The sequence below is a fragment of the Eleginops maclovinus genome, chromosome 7 (genome assembly GCF_036324505.1).
Source record: "Eleginops maclovinus isolate JMC-PN-2008 ecotype Puerto Natales chromosome 7, JC_Emac_rtc_rv5, whole genome shotgun sequence".
NCBI classification, from domain to species: Eukaryota; Metazoa; Chordata; class Actinopteri; order Perciformes; family Eleginopidae; genus Eleginops; species Eleginops maclovinus.
Genome location: NC_086355.1, coordinates 14,614,710 through 14,637,683, shown reverse-complemented (window position 1 = coordinate 14,637,683; position 22,974 = coordinate 14,614,710). Strand labels below are relative to the sequence as shown.

The 22,974-nt window shown below is 38.5% G+C and overlaps 1 protein-coding gene across 6 annotated transcripts; it reads right to left on the bottom strand.

Annotated features, from left to right (window-relative positions):
• Positions 1-268: 268 nt before the first annotated feature.
• Positions 269-21,706, bottom strand: ikzf2 (IKAROS family zinc finger 2). Of its 6 annotated transcripts, none has more exons than XM_063888133.1 (9): positions 21,517-21,706; positions 20,203-20,278; positions 18,741-18,788; positions 12,881-12,982; positions 9,485-9,688; positions 8,674-8,841; positions 5,657-5,794; positions 5,252-5,383; positions 269-4,367 (listed from the first exon to the last, which is right to left on the bottom strand). In XM_063888133.1, exons 3-9 carry the CDS (start codon positions 18,766-18,768, stop codon positions 3,556-3,558), a joined length of 1,584 nt encoding a protein of 527 aa, XP_063744203.1. In that variant the 5' UTR covers positions 18,769-18,788; positions 20,203-20,278; positions 21,517-21,706; the 3' UTR covers positions 269-3,555. The 6 variants fall into 6 exon arrangements, with proteins under 6 accessions (XP_063744203.1, XP_063744201.1, XP_063744202.1 ...); XM_063888131.1 differs by lacking the exon at positions 21,517-21,706 and adding an exon at positions 20,390-20,826; XM_063888132.1 differs by lacking the exon at positions 21,517-21,706 and adding an exon at positions 20,450-20,826.
• Between the last annotated feature and the right edge of the window lie 1,268 nt (positions 21,707-22,974).

Sequence of the window (22,974 nt, the reverse complement as noted above, 5' to 3'; positions counted from 1 at the left end):
ATTTTCTCTTTTGGTGAGTATGGTCAAAGTCACAGTTACAACAAAAACATTTTTAAATTAAACAGTGGAAGAGAAAGTAAGTCAGTCCTCCACACATTTAAACCGTGTACAGTTTCTGTCCCTTGCACATCTTCACAAGATTCAACCAATGTACTTCTTTCTCACAATCTTTAATTAGGATCTTTAATAAGGATACATGTTTTGATTAAACTATATATCAGTATGTTTGTCTTCCTTCTCTTCAAAATTCACAAAATAGGCAAGGCAGTTAAATCATATCTTTAATAGAGAGAAACCCATCCCTTATCTCAAAATATACAGTGTGTTCTTCATTGGAGTGTGTCTTCATGTTATGTCATTGATGTTGAAAACAGGACTGATCAATTATCTAACTTCCTTCACCACACTCTGTTGGACTAATTAAAGTCATCAAAAGTTACCAAACATTACTTTGCTTCTTTTTGATAAATAAATCACATATTATAGGACACAAAAATATACAACCTATTCAAATACCTGAGAGCCCTCAATTCAAAAAGTTGTTATCAATATCAGAGATCGGCACACATTTCTGGATCATTTCAATATTCAGTGCCAAAATATACACTTTTCATAAATTATTTCTTATAAAATACAATTCACCTGAACCCTGCCTTTTAGATGTTTGTAAACATTTTTTAAACTTAAAAAAACAAAAGTTCACAAAACTATTTGCATTAACATTTCAGCAGAAAAATAGACATTCAGTATGTACATTTTCAAAATTTACAAAAACATCCCCGCAATCGGAAACAATAGCAATGATTTCGATTTTTCAAGTAAACCTCACACAAAATAAGGGCTGACTTTTTAGTTTTTTGTTCATATGGCTGCTTCATTTAAAGAATGTGTAAGGCTGTCCTATAACATTTGTTTTGAACATCCTGTCTTGTAAAATGCCCATTTCAAGGTAATTGAGTTCAGGTATGTTTAATTATGTTCTTCTGAAGGGGATTCAGGAAAACATGTACTAATATATGTTGTTCAATGAGAACCTCTGTCTTAACATTTAATGTTTTTCATAATAAATATATACAGGAATGATTTCATACAGGAATGGATAGAGTCAATATCACAACTGCAAGATGTAAACCATTTCCAGTATCATTACGTTACAAACAGTAGGTTTTTTTGCTAGCTGGGCACCAGTTACGCATACGAGAAGCCACATGTAAACATAGAAAAAGCTGCCTTTTGATCACAGGTAGACATTTAACATACTTTAGAAGAGTTAATCACTGAGTTTAACCTTAGAAGATAATCTGTTTATGGTGCTGACAAGTGTTAAACTAGTAATGCTGACTAAAAATAGTAATGTCCTCCAATGCTGTCTATAGTCAGGGCATGGAGATAAAGTGCAGGGTGAACTGTACAAAGCACAGACAACAGACAAGAGACAATAACTATGAACAAGCCTTATTTACCAAAATCCGTCAACACTCGACACACTGTAATGATGGACAAGAGTTTTGGAGGTGGCTATATTCTCTAACTCGCTATATACATGTTGCATACATGAGCATTTTAATGTAAGAGGAATGCTACAGTTTTAAGAAGAGCCTTCACGGTTAAACCAGGACTTCATTTACGTTTACTTTTGCTCATGTTGTCTAGTTCTGTATGCAGTCTGTATAAGTCATACATGAATGTAGCGCCATTATGGCAATAAATTGACATGAACCCATGCCAACCTAAAAGCATAAAAAAATCCCCTCGATCTCCATGAATTTTTGCTTTTACTGCATTTAGCTGCAAATAAAGCCATCCTAATGCAAAATGTAAAGGTACAAAGGACAGAGAATCTCAGAAATAGAGTTTTCAACAAATAGGATGAAAGATGAATTTGAACCATATGGATAACAGCACCGGTAACAAAGAGCCTACCCGACCCCATATCCAAGGGATGAAAAAAAGAACAACAAGTAAACTACTATATACTGTATATATACACAGCCATCCAGCCAAGCAAGCACACATTGGATCAGATCAAAACGATGATCCTTCTGTAAAGCATAAAATGAGGTACATTAGAGAGAAGCAACCCATGCAGTGTCTTTAACTTCCTCTATCCCTTTGGTATCTATTGCCGTAAAGCATAATTTTAAGTCATCCAAATGAAAGCAGTTACCTCCTGCCATTTCATGGTGTCAAGCCAGTTTCAAACAAAATATGATTCTAGTTAAGGACTCCTACTGTGTACTCAAACTGCAAGCAACACAAGCCACGCATCAAAAGGATCCAATATTTTTCTAAAGGAGCAACAACAACACAAGTTAATGGCCAGCATTATGAGAAATGTCTCTGGGGAAAGCCTTTTTTTCCCTTAATATTGTAATTTATAGAACAAACAGTTTTTTACAAATAGTATCAGATCATTTTTGACTTGTTTTACAATTCCAAAATATACAAGCCAACCACAGGGAGTTGGCGGTCTTCTTCTTCTGTACTACTAGTATTATGCGGGTGAAAGTTTATTTGGGTTTAGTGACATGTTCGTTTTGCCAATTGTATAAGTAGTTGGACCTCAATGAAAATGAATTGGTTAATCTCAAGCCACTGGACTACAGGAATAAGTGTCTAAAACCTAATTTACGATTTATTCACTTTTGGAAGAATAAAGTAAATATGTACATTTTCAAAGTTGTTTTTGAACCTGATAGTAATTTATATATTACAAACATTTTAAATTGTGCAGTATTTACACAACAATACTAAAGCAAAACTAAAGACTGAAGTTGCTGGTCGACTGGTCATATTTCCACAGCTGCAGATAATTACACCAATTGCAATTAAGTCCAAATGGACAGCAAGTTGCTTGCAGCTAGAACACACAGCAAAGCCAGACATTAACATTATCTGTATTCCACCATTATTCATAGGAAAAAAGAAGCATAACTGGCCATGGCAATATCATGAACAAGAATGAAAAGCACAAAAAGCACACTGTGCAGATCCTGGGTTATTTTCTACAGTAAGTGGGCCAACTTACTGCTATTATATCTATGAAAAAAAACAGCAGTAGTATTATTATTCTAAATAAAATGATGGACTACCTGAAGTCCATACCTCTTCCGTTTGTGTTAATTGCAATATTCTATATAGATACATTGCATTTGTAGGCGTTCATCACTGGAATTAAGTCTGATGACGAAAAAAGCTCAACACAAGACATTTCCAAATAAGACTACAGTTAAAAACTAGTCAAAGTCCTCTGGCAGCTGCTCTGTTATACAATTAATGAACATTTTGAGAGAAAACAAAAACTTACCTTCCTTCTACAATATTAATCTTTTTCAGTTATGTAGAAAAATGTGTCTTTGGCCCATACCTTCATATGATTGTTCAACTGTTCATTTTCATAATAAGTAGCTTAAAAAGAAATCTATGCTATGATTGTGCTACACTTGTCTACAGTGCCTTTCAACTATGCCATCTCGAGTCCTGTGGGTAAGGAAAGATATCAGGCTATTGCTCAGTTCCCTTTTTTGTCTTTCCCCCCAAGTCCTACCCATCGTCTTACTGGAAGGTGTGTTCACCACGGACTATGTGAGAGGAGAACTCGTAGCGGTCTTTGCTGTGGTGACCACAGATGTTGCACTCCAATGGATCTCTGTATCCGTGGCAACCCATATGGATGGTGTACATGACATGGTCCAGGAAAAGCACCCGGCAGTGCTCACACTGGAAGGCACGCAACTCTTGACCTTCTTGTCCAAACACCCGCACCCCTTCCCGGCTAGTGGGCCTATCTGTGGCCACTCGTATTATCCCAGTCCCAACCCCTGCCCCGCTTCTAGGGGATGTTTCTGTGTTGCGCTCACCAGAATAGACTACCGCTGGACTGGCTCGAGACCTCGGGCCAGGAGTCTGGTTGCTCCCGTGGTATCCAGGCCTCTCATGAGGGCTGCTGCGGGCTGAGTCAGCAGAGTCCCCTCCGCTGTTGTTGGGAGATTCTCCTTGCCCTGGATGGCGTAGCTTGGGCTGCCTGTTTAAAGTGGTGGGGCCATTTGTGGTGGGATGATTGAGGAAGCCATGGGGCCGAGGTGGCTGTAGTGGCAGCGTGTCACCGTTTCCTGGACGATCTGTGCGCTGGCCCATTGGCAGGACTTGGTGGAAGAGGGGGTTGACCATGGGAACGACTTCAGCCAAAGAGAGAGGGGGACCAGGATGGTGGAGCATGGGCCGGAGAGTGTCCGATCCCAGGTACGTGATGGCATTGCTGATGGCCTGGTCCATCATGTGGGCCGACATCAGTTCAGCCTGCTTGTCATACTTAAGGCCCATCTCATAGCCTAGCTCAGGGTAGCTGTAGCGCACCATCTTTTCACCTGCATGACAAACAGTGGCACTATGACTGTGTGGAACTGATCAACAAGATAATACCAGTTTCCAAATGTAAAACACTAATCCTAGCTATATCAATAACAATGAAATTGCGTAAGAAAAACAGCAGAAAATAAATATGTTAACAAATATCAGCAAGGCTTGACATCACAAAATGTCCTTTCTTATCAGTTAAACTTATTTCGGGGCATGTTTTTCTTATTTTATACTTCATATCATGTGCAAGTCTAATAAGGTGGAAATCCCCATCCATCTACTTCTGCACTGTTTAACCCCTGCAGAACAGGGATGCGGTAAGCTGTTTTCTCTCGATAAGAGCTATGGCAAATTTACAGGTGTACCTAACCACAGAGTGAAAAACATTTCCTCGCCTCTCAGTCAACCGCTTGCTCGAGCTTGCTCAATCTTTTTTTCTTATAGTGCGGCAAATAAAGTCAGATTCAGAAAAAAAATCTGTGTTCATAATTACAGCAGGGTATGGCGTGCCTATATAATACTATATCAAGCAAAAATTAAAAGGAAGGGAAAGAGTAACTTAAACTGAATATGTTTAAAAAAAGCATTAGGTATAACATATTTAAACTCTAGCATTAAAAAGAAACAAGAGGCAGTATATATATAATATATATATATATATATATATATATATATATATATGATGACATTTAAACTAATGGATTCCAACAGCCAGCGAAGCAATTATTAAGTATGGTATTATTATTATGCTTCAGGTGATTTGTATGGTAGTTCATGAATGCAGAACACAATACAACAGATGTTTCTTTAACAACTACAGGCCAGTGTACTTTTCACAATTATTAAAAATGTAGAAAGCCATTGACTGCCTGGCTATGTTTAAAATACCCACCAACAAACTTCTGCGGCGTGGTGCTCTTCCTCTTGCCCACGTTGCTGTGTAGCCTTTCAATAACGGGCGGCCGATCAAAGGATGCCATAGTGTTGGGCTCTGCCATGGGCCTCTGCTCTTTAGGGACCTCACCTTGAGCAAAGAGGGGAAGGGAGTGAGAAAGGGTATATATTCATGTTTTGAACTAGAAGGACTCCAACACACATAAAAGTAACATTGAAAAGGTAACCTAAGGTAAGTATTTTTTTTCACTGCTCTCTTTAAGAGATTATCTCCATACTGGACCAATTGCATTAAAAACAACAAATACATATACATTAGTAATTTTAGCTTTTTCACAATATACTGTATTATCGTTTCCATTACACATTAGGCTACCTTCATTTTTGAAAAATATATATTTACCTGGGTAAGGGCAAGAGTTGGCATTCGGATCAAGGCCAATACCCTGCAGGTAGTTATGGCAGCGTTCTTTATGTTCCTCCAAAGAAGTGCGCTGTTTATAGCTCCGCCCACAGAAGTTACATTTGTGTGGTTTGCCAACTAAAAATGAAGACAATCAATGGAGAGCATATTAATTTCATTCACTGTCATAGACAGTGAGAGTGGGTAGCATCCAATGAGATAAAGCAGCATGCCGCTTGGTTCAGGCGGTGCGTAGTAGTAAATACTGTGTCAGTAGTACAAACTAACCAAATGAGATCATAGATGTTCCACTACTAGTCTAAGGATTCCACACAACTGTTGCCAGACAGTAAGACGGACCGAAAAAAGATAGTGGGCGAAAACCGTGAAATTTGCATTTCAGAACGCTTTGGTCTCTGAAACATACAGCTAACTTGCACTGCTGAGTGATGAGCGAATGGCGGAGTTGTTCATCCATCCCATGGTGGTGGTAGGAAACTGACTCCAATGGTATACTGCTATGGAGGTGGGGTGTGATTCATGGTGCCGTTTCTATTGTATGTCCTACATCTTCAAACAGAAAGACGTAGAAGACATTTCCTATCTTTCTTGGTGAATCTCTCAGCCTGTATATACTGCCACTACTGAATGGACGGATAACTGTTATCAACGGATGAGTAAATCTATTAATAATTTTACAAATGATGCTAAAGACACATATAGTAGTAAGGAGTTGACAGGAAAGCCAAAATATGAGACAATAGTTGTTACCGGTGCCAACACCAGTGAACTGTTTCCATACTGAGGAAAAAGTAGATTTAAATATGTTTAAAACCTTGATAATGAAAACCAAAAGTAGGCAGGCTATGTTGAGGTCTGTGTCCTGTGGTAGAGTATTCTCAAGACTAACATAATAACTCATAAAGGGACTGAGTGAACTGAGGCCACATAAGCATACCGATGTGACCCACACTCCTTTGTTAGCAATGCAATGTAGTAATGTATTCACTATAATAATGGTGACAGCTATAACTAGAAGAACATGCAATGCGCTTGTCACTGTGAGAACAGAGAACACAAACATGTTGCAGTGTGAAGCCTGGAGGCTGTAACACAAACACACACACACATTTAGAGGTAGGTTATGGGTCACACGTGAACAAAAATATGCTTTCTCCCACAGCAAATGATGATGAGTTTTGTTGGCACTAAATATGTTCTACAAAAAGAAATGAATATTCCATTAGCTGTAAATGTAACATTTCTTCCCGTAAACTACTTCTTAATTATATGAATGAGGGAAATAAACCCACTTGTTACAGAATGACATGACCAGTCATGGCCGATCAGCATGCATTTTACTTTTAAGTGAATCATGTGGAATGATGACATGTTTTTTGCTGTATCTGTACTCTTGTGGTAAATGTGTGACATTTTATCTGTAGAACTTGAAACTACATTTAGGGTTTATTGACATTGTTTTTTCTGAGTATGAACAGATACAAAAGCGGTAGCTAATGACAAAAGGTTTCAATATTGTTAGAGTGTGGGTAGGTTTACCTGCAAGGTCATTGCAGTAATATTCATATTGAAAGAGTAACTACAGAATGGAACATCAACATGGAAAATAATTTGCTGCTTTTCAGCCGTGAAGCTAAAACAGTAGAATAGGCAGTATTCAATCAGGTATAACTCCAGTGTTCTCAGTGGCTCACATCTACACACAACATAAACTTTGCTATTTTTTTCATATTTATACCACCACCCACACACGACCTTGCGCAGATGTTGGATGAACCTAAAGATCCACCTTTCAGACTCTATTCTTATTCATGCAAATGGTATACACTGTGCACTCAGACTCACTTGACTGACTGCATTTGGCTAATAAACGGGAACTCGCTAGAATTTAAATCATCTGTCTGACAAATTGTGAAATCCTTTTCCACTCAAGGGTTTGCAATATTCTTTCAACATTATACTTTGCCTCCATGGATGATGTCATTTTCCAACATTACACTTAGCCTCAGGGACAGCACACACTTTTGTTGTACCACTCTTTCTCTCTTCTCACTATTGTCTAACATTTTTCCTCAGCCTGTCTTTTAATGGTATATTTGCCTGTTTTGGCTACACCTGCTCTTCATGGCAGGGCACCAGGCAAAAGACCACAGAAGTACTACCTAATGTGGTGAGTACATATACCTAAGAAAAAACCATGACAGTACAACTTGGCAACATCAAATGTCTCACATTCCCCACTGAATGAAAAGAGAAACACAGAGGGACACAGGGGGATGTTCCGAACAAATCCAGCTAGACAAAAAAGGAAGTGAAAATAGTAAAATGATCATGGTTGATGGTGGAAAACAGATGTACAGTAGGATGACAAATATTAAGAAAGCCATTACAGAAGAAGCATCTGAGTAGCAGCTGGGAAAGAGATAACAGAAATTGAAAACATGTAAACTCTTGGACGCACACCCAAACACACTTCACATCAATCTGAAAACAGAACTGTGAATGAGTAACCCAGTGGGGGCATCATTGGCAGAAATGACGGTATTGTCTGACCTCAATTTCAAAGGTGCAAAAGAGGGGAGAGCACATCCTCCCTGATAGGAAAGTGGGTTACAGTTGAGAGAGACAGCCAGCGCTCCCCATGTGTTTCTCAACAAGTAAGGAACAGCATGTCCTTGGTTCCTAACCACAAAGCACTTGCAGCGCTCTCTATGTCATGCACATACAAGAAAAACACCATTGTGTCTATCCAGCAACAATACGAGACAAAGAGCCACCATCCAGCATGCTCTGTTAGTTCTTACAATAAACACGTAACAAAGGGTAACAAAACATTAATCAAGAAGAAAACATTTAAAGCATTTTTATTCAATATTGTCTATCCTATCATTTAAAGCATTGTGGGTTGATACTTAGAGGTCTGAAATGTATGTAAGTATTCTAGGAAAGGTGGATAAGTATAAAAGTGAAGAGAAAAATGTGAGGAGGAGTCTTACCAGCATGAGTTCGCAAATGCCCGCTGAGAGCATCGCGCCGTCGGCAGGCGTAGCTGCAGAAGGGGCATTTGAAGGGTTTTTCGCCTGTGTGCAGCTTGATGTGTCGCAGCAGGTTTCCCTTCTGGGTGAATGAGATGCCACACTGGTTGCACTGGAACGGCCTTTCACCTAATAGAGGCAGGCACAGGAAGTCAATACCACACTCATGTTGAAGAGCAACAACAACTCTGAAACCTATTTTTTTTTGGTCTAACTAGTTCTGTTTTAGTAACTGACAGCTTACTTTGTCTCCCTGTGTGTAGAAAAAACTTAGCAGTCGTCTACATAATTCTCAGAAAAAACGTGTCTATACACTTCTTTGTTGGAGAATTCAGGAGGTAAATTGAGTGGATGAGAGTTTATCTATACATCTCTGTATCGGGCGGAACGATACAGTTCAATTCCCATTTCTGATTTCAAAAGGACTCGCACCTAGTGTCTGCTGTTCTAATGGCAAATCATTTGATCTGCCGCCAGTTGGAAATATGATCCTAATGCTGTGACAACCAGAGCAGCCATGGCGTCAGTTGGTTGGAACAGGTTGCGGGGGATTCCAAGGATATTTTTCCATAATAATAATTCCAAGTCAATGCTATTGTCCTTCAAAGAAAAATAAACAAGAAAAAAACACAGCACTCCACACCCATGACAAGTTATTTCTGACTCACTCTGAAGATAGGGAAACGTACAAATCCACCTTATTCTGATCAATAGATGGCCGAAGATGTACCTCTTTAAAGAATAACACACTTTCAATGGGATTTGGACATACTCTGATCGGTACCGTTTGGTTGTCGGCTTCCTGGATCAGCCATCAGGTCTGGCTCAGATGATCCATCTTGTACATTTCTTGGGCTGTCAGTCACGGATTCCTCCAAGGCTGATCCTTCCTCTCCTGTTTGGCCTATTTCATTGAGGGCTTGGCTTCTGTCGTCAGCTTCCTCTGCTGTTTTTTCCTCTTGCTTAATTGTCACTTCTGTAAAACAAAAGCAATAACAATCCTGACATTGCAAAGCCAAATTTAGATATTGCAGGATTCATGGGAGTGCCATTAAATGACTTTTACTACAAAAATGCTCAACAGCAGCCATGCTTTACATGGTAACTGTGACCTATGTTTGCCTTTCTTTGGATTTCTTCGTCAAGAATAAACAGTCTACACTAATATGGTCTTTTTTCTGCAACGGATAGAGTTAGGCTAAAAGAGAGGTCACCTACAACCCAAAAGTGTGGCTGTGTGTTAGAGTAGAAGTTAAGATGATTAGCCTTTTTAGAATTGAGTTAAACTGGGAAGGCCTAAGATGAACTGTGCTGGTCTCAGGATTGACAGGATTGGCTGGAGGGGTAATCGGCAATGTACTTTGGGTGACAAAAGAAAAAAGGCTGTTTAAACTAAATAATATATATTATTAAATGAGAATGTGCAAGAGGCATCCTTAACCACCTATTAACTTATAGGCAGCATTAGGATGGAGTGACACATTGACAAGAAAGAGAGAGACAAAAAGCCAAACAGGCTGGTCTGGTTCCTGGATGTCCCTGGGGAGAAAAAAGGGAGTGTCAGAGGCCCTGTAGCTGTACCTGACTATCAGTGGGAGACCGGCTGGATGACAAGAGCAAAAGATTGTATGATTGTGTTTGTGTCTGTGTGTGTGCATGGGTGTGTGTGTGGCGGTGGAGGTAAAGTATTTAACACCTGCATTTTATGATTATCAGTCACCAATGATTACTAATACTCGTACAATAACTATCCAGAATAAAGTAACACAGCTACACCTAGTTTCATTCACGTACATCAGCTGAATTATACTGTACAAACTACAGTCAACTTAAAATCCAAATTCTCAAATTCAAGAACCTAGTTCTGGGAACAAAGGCAAAACGTTGCTAGGTTAGGTAATTGAGAACCAATAGCAGTATAAGATACATGAAACAATGCATGGGCAGGACTTGAACCTCTTATCTAACACGGGATAAAAGGTGGTAAAACAGTTCTTCTTTCTTAGAATCTCCAGACATTTACACACTTAATGCTATACAATCAAGTTCCCCTTTGTTACAAAAGGGCATTCTGTGATCAAGCAGAATACAGTAAATCAGTAGTATACAGTAGTCTATTGTGCTTAGTTTAACTTTGACAATGCGTCAAATGCAACACTATTCTTCAAACTGATTTTCTGTTTTGAGTTATGCCTTTTTATAAAGACTTCTCAGACTATCATGTGGCTATGAGCCAAGATAAACTTGGTGTTAATGTATCCTCTTTTGTATACTTGACTTCACTTGTTCCCACTATAGTTGTGAAAAAGAGGAAAAAAAAGATTTCAGAGAATCACACTGGGCCAAAAATCAACTCTTGTTCTTGTTAATGCATTAGAATGGATGTGGCTAAGTGTGAAAAAAAACGTTTGGACATCTTCCAAGCAAAACTTACTGATCCTGATGATCCTGTTTGTGGGATTTACTGGGGCAATAATCCCAGTGTGAGCATATGTGGTTGTTTTACTAAAGCCTTTCATCTGACTGCATCCATCAACTGTCCCCACAGGCTTTGGAACAAAAGACAGTTAACTCCTTTTAACTAGTAAAACATATTTAGAACTTCAGGTAAGATTTCTTTTTGTAAATAACTGAGAAAAACCTTCACAAAGCAACTGCATTTTTTAAACAGATACTGTATGTTTCCAATGCCACAGTTTGCAAAGAAGAAACACTTATCCCAATACCCACATTGCAATTGAGCCTTGCCTTCGCTGCTGTATCCTGGCAACACGGAGCAGACCTGAACGTCCTTGCTATTCAGCTCCTTGCATCTTTACATCTGTCTATCCAGGGTGGCAGAGTGGAATACATAGAGTGGTCAGATGAGGATACACTCAAAACTATTGCTACGACAAAAGCAGTGATGAAAAATCATTAGAATGGAGTTTGGGCAAACTTAAACTTGTCCGTGAGATACAGTGCAGTAGAGTCTGCGAATTATCAGAGTTTTCCACAATCACAGAAACGCAAGTATAATATCACAATCAATTAAGAAGTTGCCTAAGGCAAAAATCATTATGAATAAGGCATTGTCACTCTTACCACCCAAATTGTAACCTGGCCCAAAGGATGTAATTCTACTCTTCTACCGTTTATCATGAGACAGTGCACAATGCAAAGACAATTGCTGAACAACGTGGGTTTAGGCTTGCAACTTTAAGAGGGAGTGAAGTTTGACAGCACTTCTAACTGATTTTCAACAGATGATATGATGCAGTCCTTATTTTGTAACAGAGCCTCAATAGAAAATCATGTTGGGCAACTTGCAGAAAGACAACAGCTCTTATCGGTGAAGAGTATCTCCCTGTGAAAAACATGGCCCGGCTCGCCTCCTTGTATCTCATAACCTGTGGGAAACCAGCTTCCCTTTTTCTCTTTTAGCTGCCTTGTCTTGCTTAGTTTCCCCTTTTCTTACTTGGCGGCTTCACAGTGACATTGCTAGAGCAAATTTGAGGCCTCGGGTAAATAGACTGAAAGGAACAAGCAACACTTCTGAAGAAGTGCAATATATCTCAACAAGTGTGATATGTTACAACACGCGGCAATAAGGCATTATTATACAAAACTCTGACTGTGGATACTCTTGCTATCCACTCTAACAAGTGTTTATACTAATCATTTTTTTCCAAATATTGTTTGGGACCAGACTTCATTTGTAGTTTCTCTATGTGTTTTTTGAGTAAGGTATTTGGAATGCATTGTTTTGTAATTTCATGCCTTGTTATTTGCCCCTCATTAAGACAAAGCAAAATACAATGATCAGACTGAACTGAGAAACTAGACCATATCAATTATGCATATACAGCCGTGGAAAAAATTAAGAGACCACTCGATTTTTTTTCTTAAATCGTTACCTCTACATGTATGGCAGCCATTCCAGTGTTTGTTGAATACCAACACAGAAAAAAATTGTCAGTAATTTATAGAATACAAAAAAAAATAAAAAATGCATTTAACTCAAAAGATGTACCTATAAAAAATAATACAAGAGAAAGTGATAATGCTGAAGTGGTCTCTTAATTTCTCCCGGGGCTGTATATCTGATTAAAGGAGAAACAGTGTTGTTGCATGCTGTGTTTGTTCTTGACAGACTGCAGAAATGAGGTTCTATTGATTGAACACTCACCACTGGGGGAATTAGGACCCTGAGGAACTGTCTGTCCATTAGGTGTTGACGTATCCACCGACATTCTCGAGTTCTCTTTGCCAGGAGAGCATTGGCCGTTACCTGGGAGACAAGCAGAAACACAGCAATCTACATTGTGCTGTACCATACTGTAGATGATCAACACATACAATACTGTTATGTGACAGCTCTGGGGTATTCGATAGTGTACAGTTTATGCAAATATGTAACTATTGTGGTTACAAAAGCAAAAAAGACGATGAAGAGAACAATTCATTAGCATGAACAAAGAGAAAGAATTTCAAAGACATTAGCCTTTTGGAGGCAATTTTGAGTATAGCATTCTTACGGATAGTGATAATAAACTTTACATCTAACATGAGAAGACATATGCAGTCTATTCACTTAATTGCTATTAAAAAGTAAATGAAGAGTATTGCATTGCCAACCGTTTGCATGAAATAAGAAACAAGTCTGTAAAAAGCAATGAGCAATGATAAAGGTACAAATCTTTCAAAGCCTAACATAAAGGGTCACAATAGAGGTCTTGGAACACCTATGGTATCCTAACGTCCAGCAAATGTGGATCAGATTGCATCCTCTCAGCAGTCTGTACAGAACCCAGGCTATGGATAGCCCTGTGTCCTGTGTCCTGTGTGGTTTGAGGGAGAGCAAACCAATCCCTTATCCCCTTACACCCAGGCACCATCAGGGTCACTATAACAATACAGTGGCAACAGGTAAACACCCCTGCTGACCCAGGTGTCAGATCCCTTAGGAACCAAAGTGAGCCATCTTTCACCACCAGCACACTAAAGGTTTTTCCTGAAGCAGAATCACAATTACGAAAACTGGAGTTTATAATGACAACAGACTGCCTAGTGCTTTTAAAATGTATGTAGCAATAGCCGTAACTGAGGGATATTTCAGCTAAAAAGCAAAGGAAAGTGCTTCACATGGAGCCACGAAATGGAAGGCTGTGTTACATTTGGAAAAATAAATATGTGTCAGATCTCCAATTGTTGTGACAGCTCCTCTTAGAATGACAACCTCCTCTATGGTATTGTTCAATTGTAGCAGAGGGCCCACTGAGTGGGGCATACTGGGAGACGTTGTCCCTGACACAATCCATGGGCTCAGCTCATGTTGCACAGGTTGGGGTTGGAGGAAATCTCAGGTGACCGACACTGGCTCTCCCTTGGCAATGCTGTCCTGGAGACAGGAGTGGCCCAGATTTGTCATGAAGGATTTTCCATTACTATATAAGATGCTGACAGCTGCCTAGCAGCACTGGTGCTGGGTTGTCTTAAGTCTAAACTATTAGTATAGGGTGGTCTGCGTTCAAATGCTAAAATAAGGGTATTTTAAAAGGTCCTCACTTATCCAAAATGCACTTTTTAATGTATTTTATACATGTGGGTCCCCGGTGTGTAAGTACACTCACAAAGTCCATATTTGCTTTCCTTTATAACGTAATAAGGAAAATGTTGGCTGGGTTTACATTGACCTCCTGGCAAAGTCCCATCCAGGTGACATGTCCCAACAATACTATACAGTCAGCGAGCTGAAACCCCTCCGTAGCACCTCTGTGTGTCTGTGTATTCAACAGGATATCTGCAGGAGGGACTTAGAGTTAAGTTGTTATATATATAATAAGTATAATGGCACTAGTGGTAAACGCTGGAGGAAGAACAAGCTATGTGCTCTATCAGAAACAATGCGCAACGTGTTTGGAAGTAATATGGTCTGTGTTTACATTAGCAAGCATCGCTAACACTCAGAGTGTTTGAGATCCATACTGTTTCACAAATAATGCTTGATGTGGTTTGGAACATAATATGGCGTTTAATCACAGCAGCGTTTAGCTGAGTAGGCCTATCTTCTCCCGGTAGAAACCTCTGTTCACAGACAGCTGCATGACGCTCCAAAGGGGCGTGGCCAGCTTCAGTTCAGCTCAAATTTAAAGTGACAGTCACAGAATCTGCACCTTTGGAACAGGGCTGAAATAGAGGGGTATGAGGCATGCTACAATGGGTGATCTGTTTCGAATTTGGAGAAAACACTTCACAGACATGTTTTGTATAGATATTGCCTTACAATAGGTTGTAGCATGATTGGGGACCATTAAGGGACCATTCTTGAGTGTCCCTTCATTAGCTATTGATAACTTTCTAAGCTATTGATTCAAAAGCTAACACATATATGATGCATATTGAGTGATGCTGTTAGTGGTGTTTCTTTTTTAATGAACAATGTATGATGTGAAGTTAATATTTATTATTGCCAAAAGCCAAGTGCCCTAATTTAAGGAAAACAATGGCACTGTCACACTTTTATTAAGTTCTTACAATATGTCTCTTGCTTGTGGTCAAATATGCAGCTAGTAAAGAGGATGCATTTTATGCCTTTTGTCCAAAGAGGGACCTTATGCCTTTAATGGTTGGAAACAATGTTGTATTAGGATTTTAAATGCACTTAATCACACACAAAGGCCTGCACAAACTGAAAGTTTGCATTGGTGCCATGCATTTGCTGAGTCAATCCTGTATGAACAGTAAGATCAGGATATCAAGCAGTCGAAACTTGCTGGCGGAAAGGTATTTTGAGTAATACAAAATTGGGATGATTTGATACGGTGGCAAATGGAAAGGAACAAATGTGTACACATGAAACTAGTAGGTGTAATAATTGCTGACTATCAGTAACGCTGAATAAATGCGTAGTTATACTGAAGTACAGTCATTGCCTAAGAAATCTAACAAGGGTCAATGACAGGAGAACACAATCATTTATACAAACAATACATAATTTAAGTTCAGGAACACTATGTGACTTAAAACATTTGTAATAATACCTAGTGAAAGCTCAATGTGCCTTATGTTATAACAGAAATTAATCAAATACTCTGAAATGGCTCAATAGTGCCTATGTCTACAGTAGTTTTCTGAAGAAATTAACAAGATTCTTTTCCGGAGTGATGAAGCCCTCCATTATGGTTCGCTGGATAAAGATTGTACGGGAGCTGGTTTTTCCTGTCAAACCCTGAACCTTCCTCAAGACAAGCTTCATAAGACACAGACACACAAACAAACGTACACACCACTGACCCAGCAAACATAAATGTAAAGAAAAATTAGAGCATTTATTCACACATCTTCAAAAAACATTAAGATAGTGTACCGATGTAGTGATTAATTTAATTGGTGATAAAATAAAAACAGTTATATGTATATACCAATAATTAAAGAAGCAGCTGATTATTGCCAAACCAAAGCACTAATTTGTTTCAATAGCGGTGATTTACACATGTGTTTTTTGGTGTGGCCAATGTCTTACTCATCTACATCTAACATTACTGAAATATCCTTTGGACTTATAGGAAAAATGGGGAGACAAAAAAGTGAACACCAGCTGCTGAATAACACAGTGATATGAATTAATATAACAGCATCCACAAAGGGTTGTTGATCGATGTTGATTGACATTTAAAGCAAAAATGGCAGTAAAAAAAAGAAAGAAATCTTAATGAATTCATGCCAAACATCTGCATAAAACTGTATGTTTTTGCACTCATTCCTGGCAGGGTTTTAGAGCTCTTGATCCCCAGTTACAGCATCCCCATGTTTCCCCTAAGATGATTAAACTAAACTTAACTAAAGTAAATGTGTTTTGTTTCGCGGATGAACTATGACTCCATTGCACAAAAAAATGATATAAAATGTGCCAAGGTCTTGCAGAAGGACATCTTGTTTTGTTTCACAAGTAGCTTTGATATTAACACAGGAAATGCTGAATTAGTCCTTAAGCAATAACTTAGAGATCAAACAAAGGTAGGTTGTGTCTTTTTCTCTATTTGAAAAGACTAAAAAGCACATGAATGACTGACATGAGAAGTGGAGCATGTCAGACAGAAAGACATAGTACATCAAAGAAAATAAAAGGTCAAAGTGGGTCAAAGTGTGATGATTTATGTGAGATAATAATTGCATACGTGATAAATTATGATAGTGTTTGCGGTTGAGAAAAGTAGTATTTTGTGTCTGAAAAGGCATAACTGTGTGTTTAAGTATGATGACCTGTGAGAGTGGGTATGTCAATGACAGTGCATGTGGTTATGAATAATAGCATGAGAAGAGTGTTTAAATTAAAAGCAAGGTTGGTCAGTTAACAGGAAGGCAGCTTAAATTATCGACTCTTTATTCTAGAATGGCCATATTTGCTACAAAGTTTGAGGTACTGCTATTGATGTTTGTGCTTTAAAGAGCATTTGATTTCAGCCACTGTGAGGACACCATGTTTTGTTAGTGCAAAAGCAAGGTTTCTCTGGTCTTTCAGAAATCCTACTTTCCCTGCTTTTTGTAATGTATGTTCTGTGCAAAGCTTAGCTTTGAGGAATTAAAACCACACATTGTCAATCAGATACGATTATTCACAGTGTAAGGCAGTATGGCTCATACTACTATTCTGAGTCACAGATACTATTATCCTTTGTACACAATAATAACATCTATATGTGAATAACAAAATTGTTCTTTATTGCAGTCAGTGTTTATTCATCCCCAAGAGCCAATGTATAGGTCACCTCCACCTAAATAGTATTAAAATATGTTACCTTTTAAACACTGTAACATACATTAGTGACATTATTGGGTTTGATTTGTGAAGCAGTCAAGGTTTTTAGCCCCTAAGAGAATCCCCCGAAGTGTTTTGGGGTTGAAATGAAAGAAAACAAATGTAGTCGTTCAGTCCTAAGACAAACATCTGGTCTCCTATTTTCTAAGTACATGCATTATCAGTCAACACATAACCTTGGTTACAGTGATCTCCACTCAGACTTTGGATATTATTAAACTCCAGATAAAAAGTCTCAACTTAATGAAGCTTACATCTGACAAGTCTTAAGTCAAAGAGTAAGGACTGTAACCGAATCACAATATGTTATCAAATTTGCTGTAGTGAAGTTAAATTACATTGGTCATTAGTTTTCAGTTTAAAGTTTTACATTCTCTCCGTCACATAAACATGTCTTTTACATTTATTATTAATGTTATTTTTAACATGCAAACTTAACACCAAACTTGTTACGTTTGCATGTAATAGGGTAGCAAGGTATATCAGTGTGTAGGAGTGGTCCATGTGTAAGATTATGAAGTAGAGTGTTAAACGGGCTACATGGGGGGTAATGAAGATACAAACTGTTGAATTCCACAATGATGTGTGTTTTGAGCAGTTTCATGCTAATGCAACAGACATTTGTTCCAAAAACTATAATTTCAGAAGCAACCCACCGACGGACATGGAGAGAAAGAGCATCCATTTTTTTCCGCCAAAACCCCAACCTCGCCTGCCAAGTGTTCCTATAAGCAAAAAGCCCAAATGGAGACCTGAAATCCCCACTGATGTCATAAACAACACTGTACCTGTTTCTAGACCTGCACACCAAAGCAAAATACAAACGGGGCAGGGAGCAATATACTCAAGAGACCAGCCCAAAGGAAATCAGCAAAGGGCAATGGAGCACCGCAAAGTTCGCATCCAGTATCTGCTACATTCAACAGGATGTTGGTAATACATATTTTTCTCTACATTTAAAGGGTGAACAGGAAAAGGGCTGCAGTAGGGGAAAATCCCTTGAAAGGTTCATTGTGTTGTGATTGCAAAATTGTATCAGCATTGTACGCGAGTACGTTAAAATGAGGTAATAAAGTCATAATCAAAAAAAGTGCATCAATATTAATATCATCGCTATGAACAAAATCACACAGAGAATCTAATAAACTGCATGAACTCTGACCATAATGTAGAGTACAGGTAAGTCAGTGTACACTGAATGCAGTGTGTAAGCGATATGAGAACTTACTATCACAGTAGCCATCAGGAGCCTCCATTTCAAGTAGCTTTGGGAGTGCTGCAGGAAATAGAAATAAATATTAAGACAACATTTTAACAAAATGTGCATATTGCATGTCATTCTTCTCATTTTTCCTAATAATTATTTATTAAACCTTATATTGACGTATCTCAAAAGACGTACAGCCTGAGCTCTGTTTCATTATAATACCTTGCAGCAACAATATTATCCGGCTTCAGAGTTAACCTTGATCAAGTATTAATACAACACCACAAACTTATAGACTATTTATTAGAATGATGTTACAGAGCTTCAGATATTACGGTATGCTAACTTGAAAAATACTTCAATGAAGCTACCCTATGAACTATTTGAAATGTATAAACAGTCATGCTTTAGTTTCCTGGTTTCCACCTAAAATTATCGTTGTAAGTAATTTAAAGCTATTGTATATCTCCATATTTGCATTTGACACTTTACAGTTTCTGTATCCTGTACGAGACCCAAATATTACTGAGTCAACAATTATAAATATTATTATTTTAACTATAGTCTCTTAATAAAAACAGGCAACATTAAAGGAGTAAATGTAGTAGCTCCCTCTTCCAAATTAAAAACAGAGGAAATTAAATTACTTCATTTATGAAACTGCTACTAGGCTGAAGAAGCAATGTATTAAATAAATAGAATTAACTTAAAAATGAAACACAAGACATTGGACACTCAGACACACGCAACATTCTTAAACCTCGTGTTTACCAAACATTTACAGGCATGCCCATAATACATGATAACAAAACGCTTTATTGTGAAAGTTGTCAAAGAGTTATAAGGTAATTATTTGTTGATTCAAATGTGCAAATGTGCAAGTTTGGCTCCATCTTTACCCATTGACCATGTTTTATTGTGATGTAGAATATTTGTTAAATCAACACCTATTAAGTTAGTGTGTTTTAACTTTTATACATTGAAATGACATTCCATCCAATAAATATAGAATTATGTATTGTTTATATATAAAGTCAGATATCTAAAAACATTTGTGCTATGCCACAGCACGACTGCTGGCTTCCTTGGAAAACAGGCAGCTTAACCAATTAATTAAAAAATATATAACTACTCAAAGGTAGCATTGCAGAAACTTTTTCTTTTGGTCTATAGACCCAATGTGGAATGTCCCACATTGTTCAACATCTTATTCGGATTTATCTTTTATAAAATAGCAGTTAACTGTAAAACAAAGACAAAAGTTATCTGAGTCAGAGCCAGCTACACTGTCATTGGTCTGAGCTTTTGATTTAGCTTCCCTCTGTAGCTCCATGGACGAAACTTTGGTCACTTTAGAGTTACATAAAGTTGAAAAGCAAAGAGTTTTAAGTTGTGGTTATTTCTAGATGATAAGCTTCACTTAAAACAAGACAGTATAATGTTATACAATGTATAATGATAATAGATGGATTCAGAAATGTACCTTCAAGCGTAACTCCTGTGAGGTGGTAACTTCAGCCAAAGACAGAGGCAGGGGGTGGTACGTTGCCTCCACCTCCCTTTAATAAAACAAAATAGTACAAATTACCTCGAGTGATCTCCCAGAAATATATCAAAGATCCCCCAATTTTTCAGGACAGCTTCTAATGAGAAGAACATTTGATAGTTACTCTAAGCAGGTTCAGAAAAGCCGAGAAAAGTTTAGGAGGAGCGCATCAATAGTGTCCTACAGGTGACTGCAGCCGCGTCAGAGCTTCTTCTGCGCTCGTCCCGTCGAGTTTTCCTCTAAAAAGCGACACCGTCACAAGCGATTTTTACACTCAGTCGATTCAAACTAGCGACATTTCTTCAGAAGTCGCACAACTACAAGCTGCACTGTTAGCTACACAGCTTTCTTTTCTTTTTTTACAGTAGGAAGACCGAGGGGGGGAAGACTGAACAAGTTTCTGAAGGGAAAGAAAGAGAGGGATGGATCAAACTGGATCCACCGGTTCCTAAGGAATTACCCATAGTGGCAGGGAGCAGCCGAGCTATTTTCAACAACGAAGAGACTGAAAATCAGTGGCATTGTTGAAATGCTACTCTGACGAAGTGACTCAAGGTCGGACCGGCATTTTAACTGCAGCTGCAGGGAACGCGAATAATGAGATGTGGTGGCAAATAAACTGCTGCATGCCCATGAAAGCCTCCAAGAGACCTTACAACCAACCACATGAGAGACATTTCAGAATATTAAAAATACAACAGACACAACCCATTCTTCATTCATATTTGACACTACTTCCTAGTATTTCTAGCCTACAACATCACGTTAGGAAGCCGAATGAATGCAGTTCAGCAGCAACAAGCTGGGAGAACTGTATTTTGAAGATGATCAGACAGGTTAGGAGAGCATGCATTTCCCTGGCAGTAAAACATTGCATCTTTGACTGGAAATAGCCATCACAAAAACCGTGAAGCATTGTTGCATGTGGCAACGCGTGGTGTTTCTCGTGTTAAGTGATTTTCGCCGGCTGAGTCGCTTGAATGTGAATGCTGACTGGCAGTTGCAATTCAACAGGTTATCCGATCACCGCAGTCTACAGCAGAGCCCGTCTGGCTTTCCATTCATCAGACAGACGCTCCTTGTCTGCCTTTGCCGCAGACATGCGCCTCCAGCAGCTCTGAAGCGTCTGTCGCCCACTGATAGTCAAAATCTATTGAATGGCCACATTAAAGCAGCAACACCATGTTAGTTAGGCTAATACATGATAGCGATTCATGCGCTTATGTGTCTCTCACTGTCTTCTTTAATTACCTTAAACACGTAGGAGTTTATATAATCCCATGAACTTGCACATTGATCCCGAATGAATGTCACGGTTTGGATTAGACTTCATTCAAACACGACATGCGCCATGCAGCGCGGACTGAAAGGTAGTTTGGTTCCGCAGCGGCAGCAGCAAATAAAGCAACAGTTGTTAATCCACCACTGACTTCCTCCTGCATCTCCTCCACAGCAGAGCAGAGCGCCAGAGAACCCTAGTTGCTATTCTGGGAAGTTCGTCTGACACACTGAAACCGATCAGAGTGCGTGGACCCAGACTGCCTCTCTGCTCGGTGATCGATAAGGTTACAAGGGCCTCTTATTTCTGAGGCTACAGCCAGGTTATATCCCCGTGGCGACGGATGCTGCCATAACTGGCTATATACCATTCAAGTCTTTCTATAGCGATTACAGTGTATGGATAATCAACGACATAATGACATACGTTATATACATATGTTTTTATTTTTTTTATTCTGCCAACAATGTATACGTTCATTACTAGAGTTATATTGCAGTCATTTGGCACACTTTAGAGAAAGTCCTTATTTTTCAACAATTATTATAATGGTTTTAATTTTATTTCACTTGCTAACTTCTAACATCTTTTTATTGATCAGGTGCATCATAATCTTTAATCAGCTCTAAATATATCCAGGATTCCTGGGGAAAGTACCAATATCAGTATTTAAGATAAGAGATAAAATTAAAAAAAGAAATCAAACAAACAATTATCATAAAAACAAACAAATAAAGGCTTATCTCCCGATATTGGCTTTTAAAGATAAATGCGCAACGGTATTTTTGAGAGAGATGCTACCATTTGTTTATAATTTATAAACGTTAATTAAGGTAAGCATCTTCTGGTGGACAATCCATGTAATTGCTGCAAAAGCTAAACATGGCAGAGCATGTTTGCCCTCCTGAGACTGTAACTGTTGGATAACGACAATAATGCTAGTTGTCGTTAAAAAATAAAGCTAAACAACTTAAGAGGACAACAAGGGCATCACAAAAATCAGCAGTTTACTTCAGTCCCTCTCTGAGCACCTGATTTCTGAATCAAGTCTGATGTGTCAAATCTGATTATTTGACAAGCTCTGACAAGAAGGAAACAATTAGATTTTATAGTGTATTACTATTTAATGGATCAAGTCTGAATGTGTTTAGCCCATAGGGTAATCATGCTGGCTACCGCATATAAGCCATAATTTCCAGCCTCATTTCTGCACCGAATTGAGGATAAAAAGACACAAAAATTAATGTTATCACTACCAGGTCCAACAGCTATAGTAGAACCCAGGCAACATGAATGACTTACTTTACAGTAGTCTAAGAATTAAATTAAGTTGTTAGTGCTGGTCATGAGTCAGTGATATCAACGTTTTAAATATGGATGTGTTTGAATAATGTAGTGTAAGCAAAGGAGAGAGTTTAATTCCAGCCGAT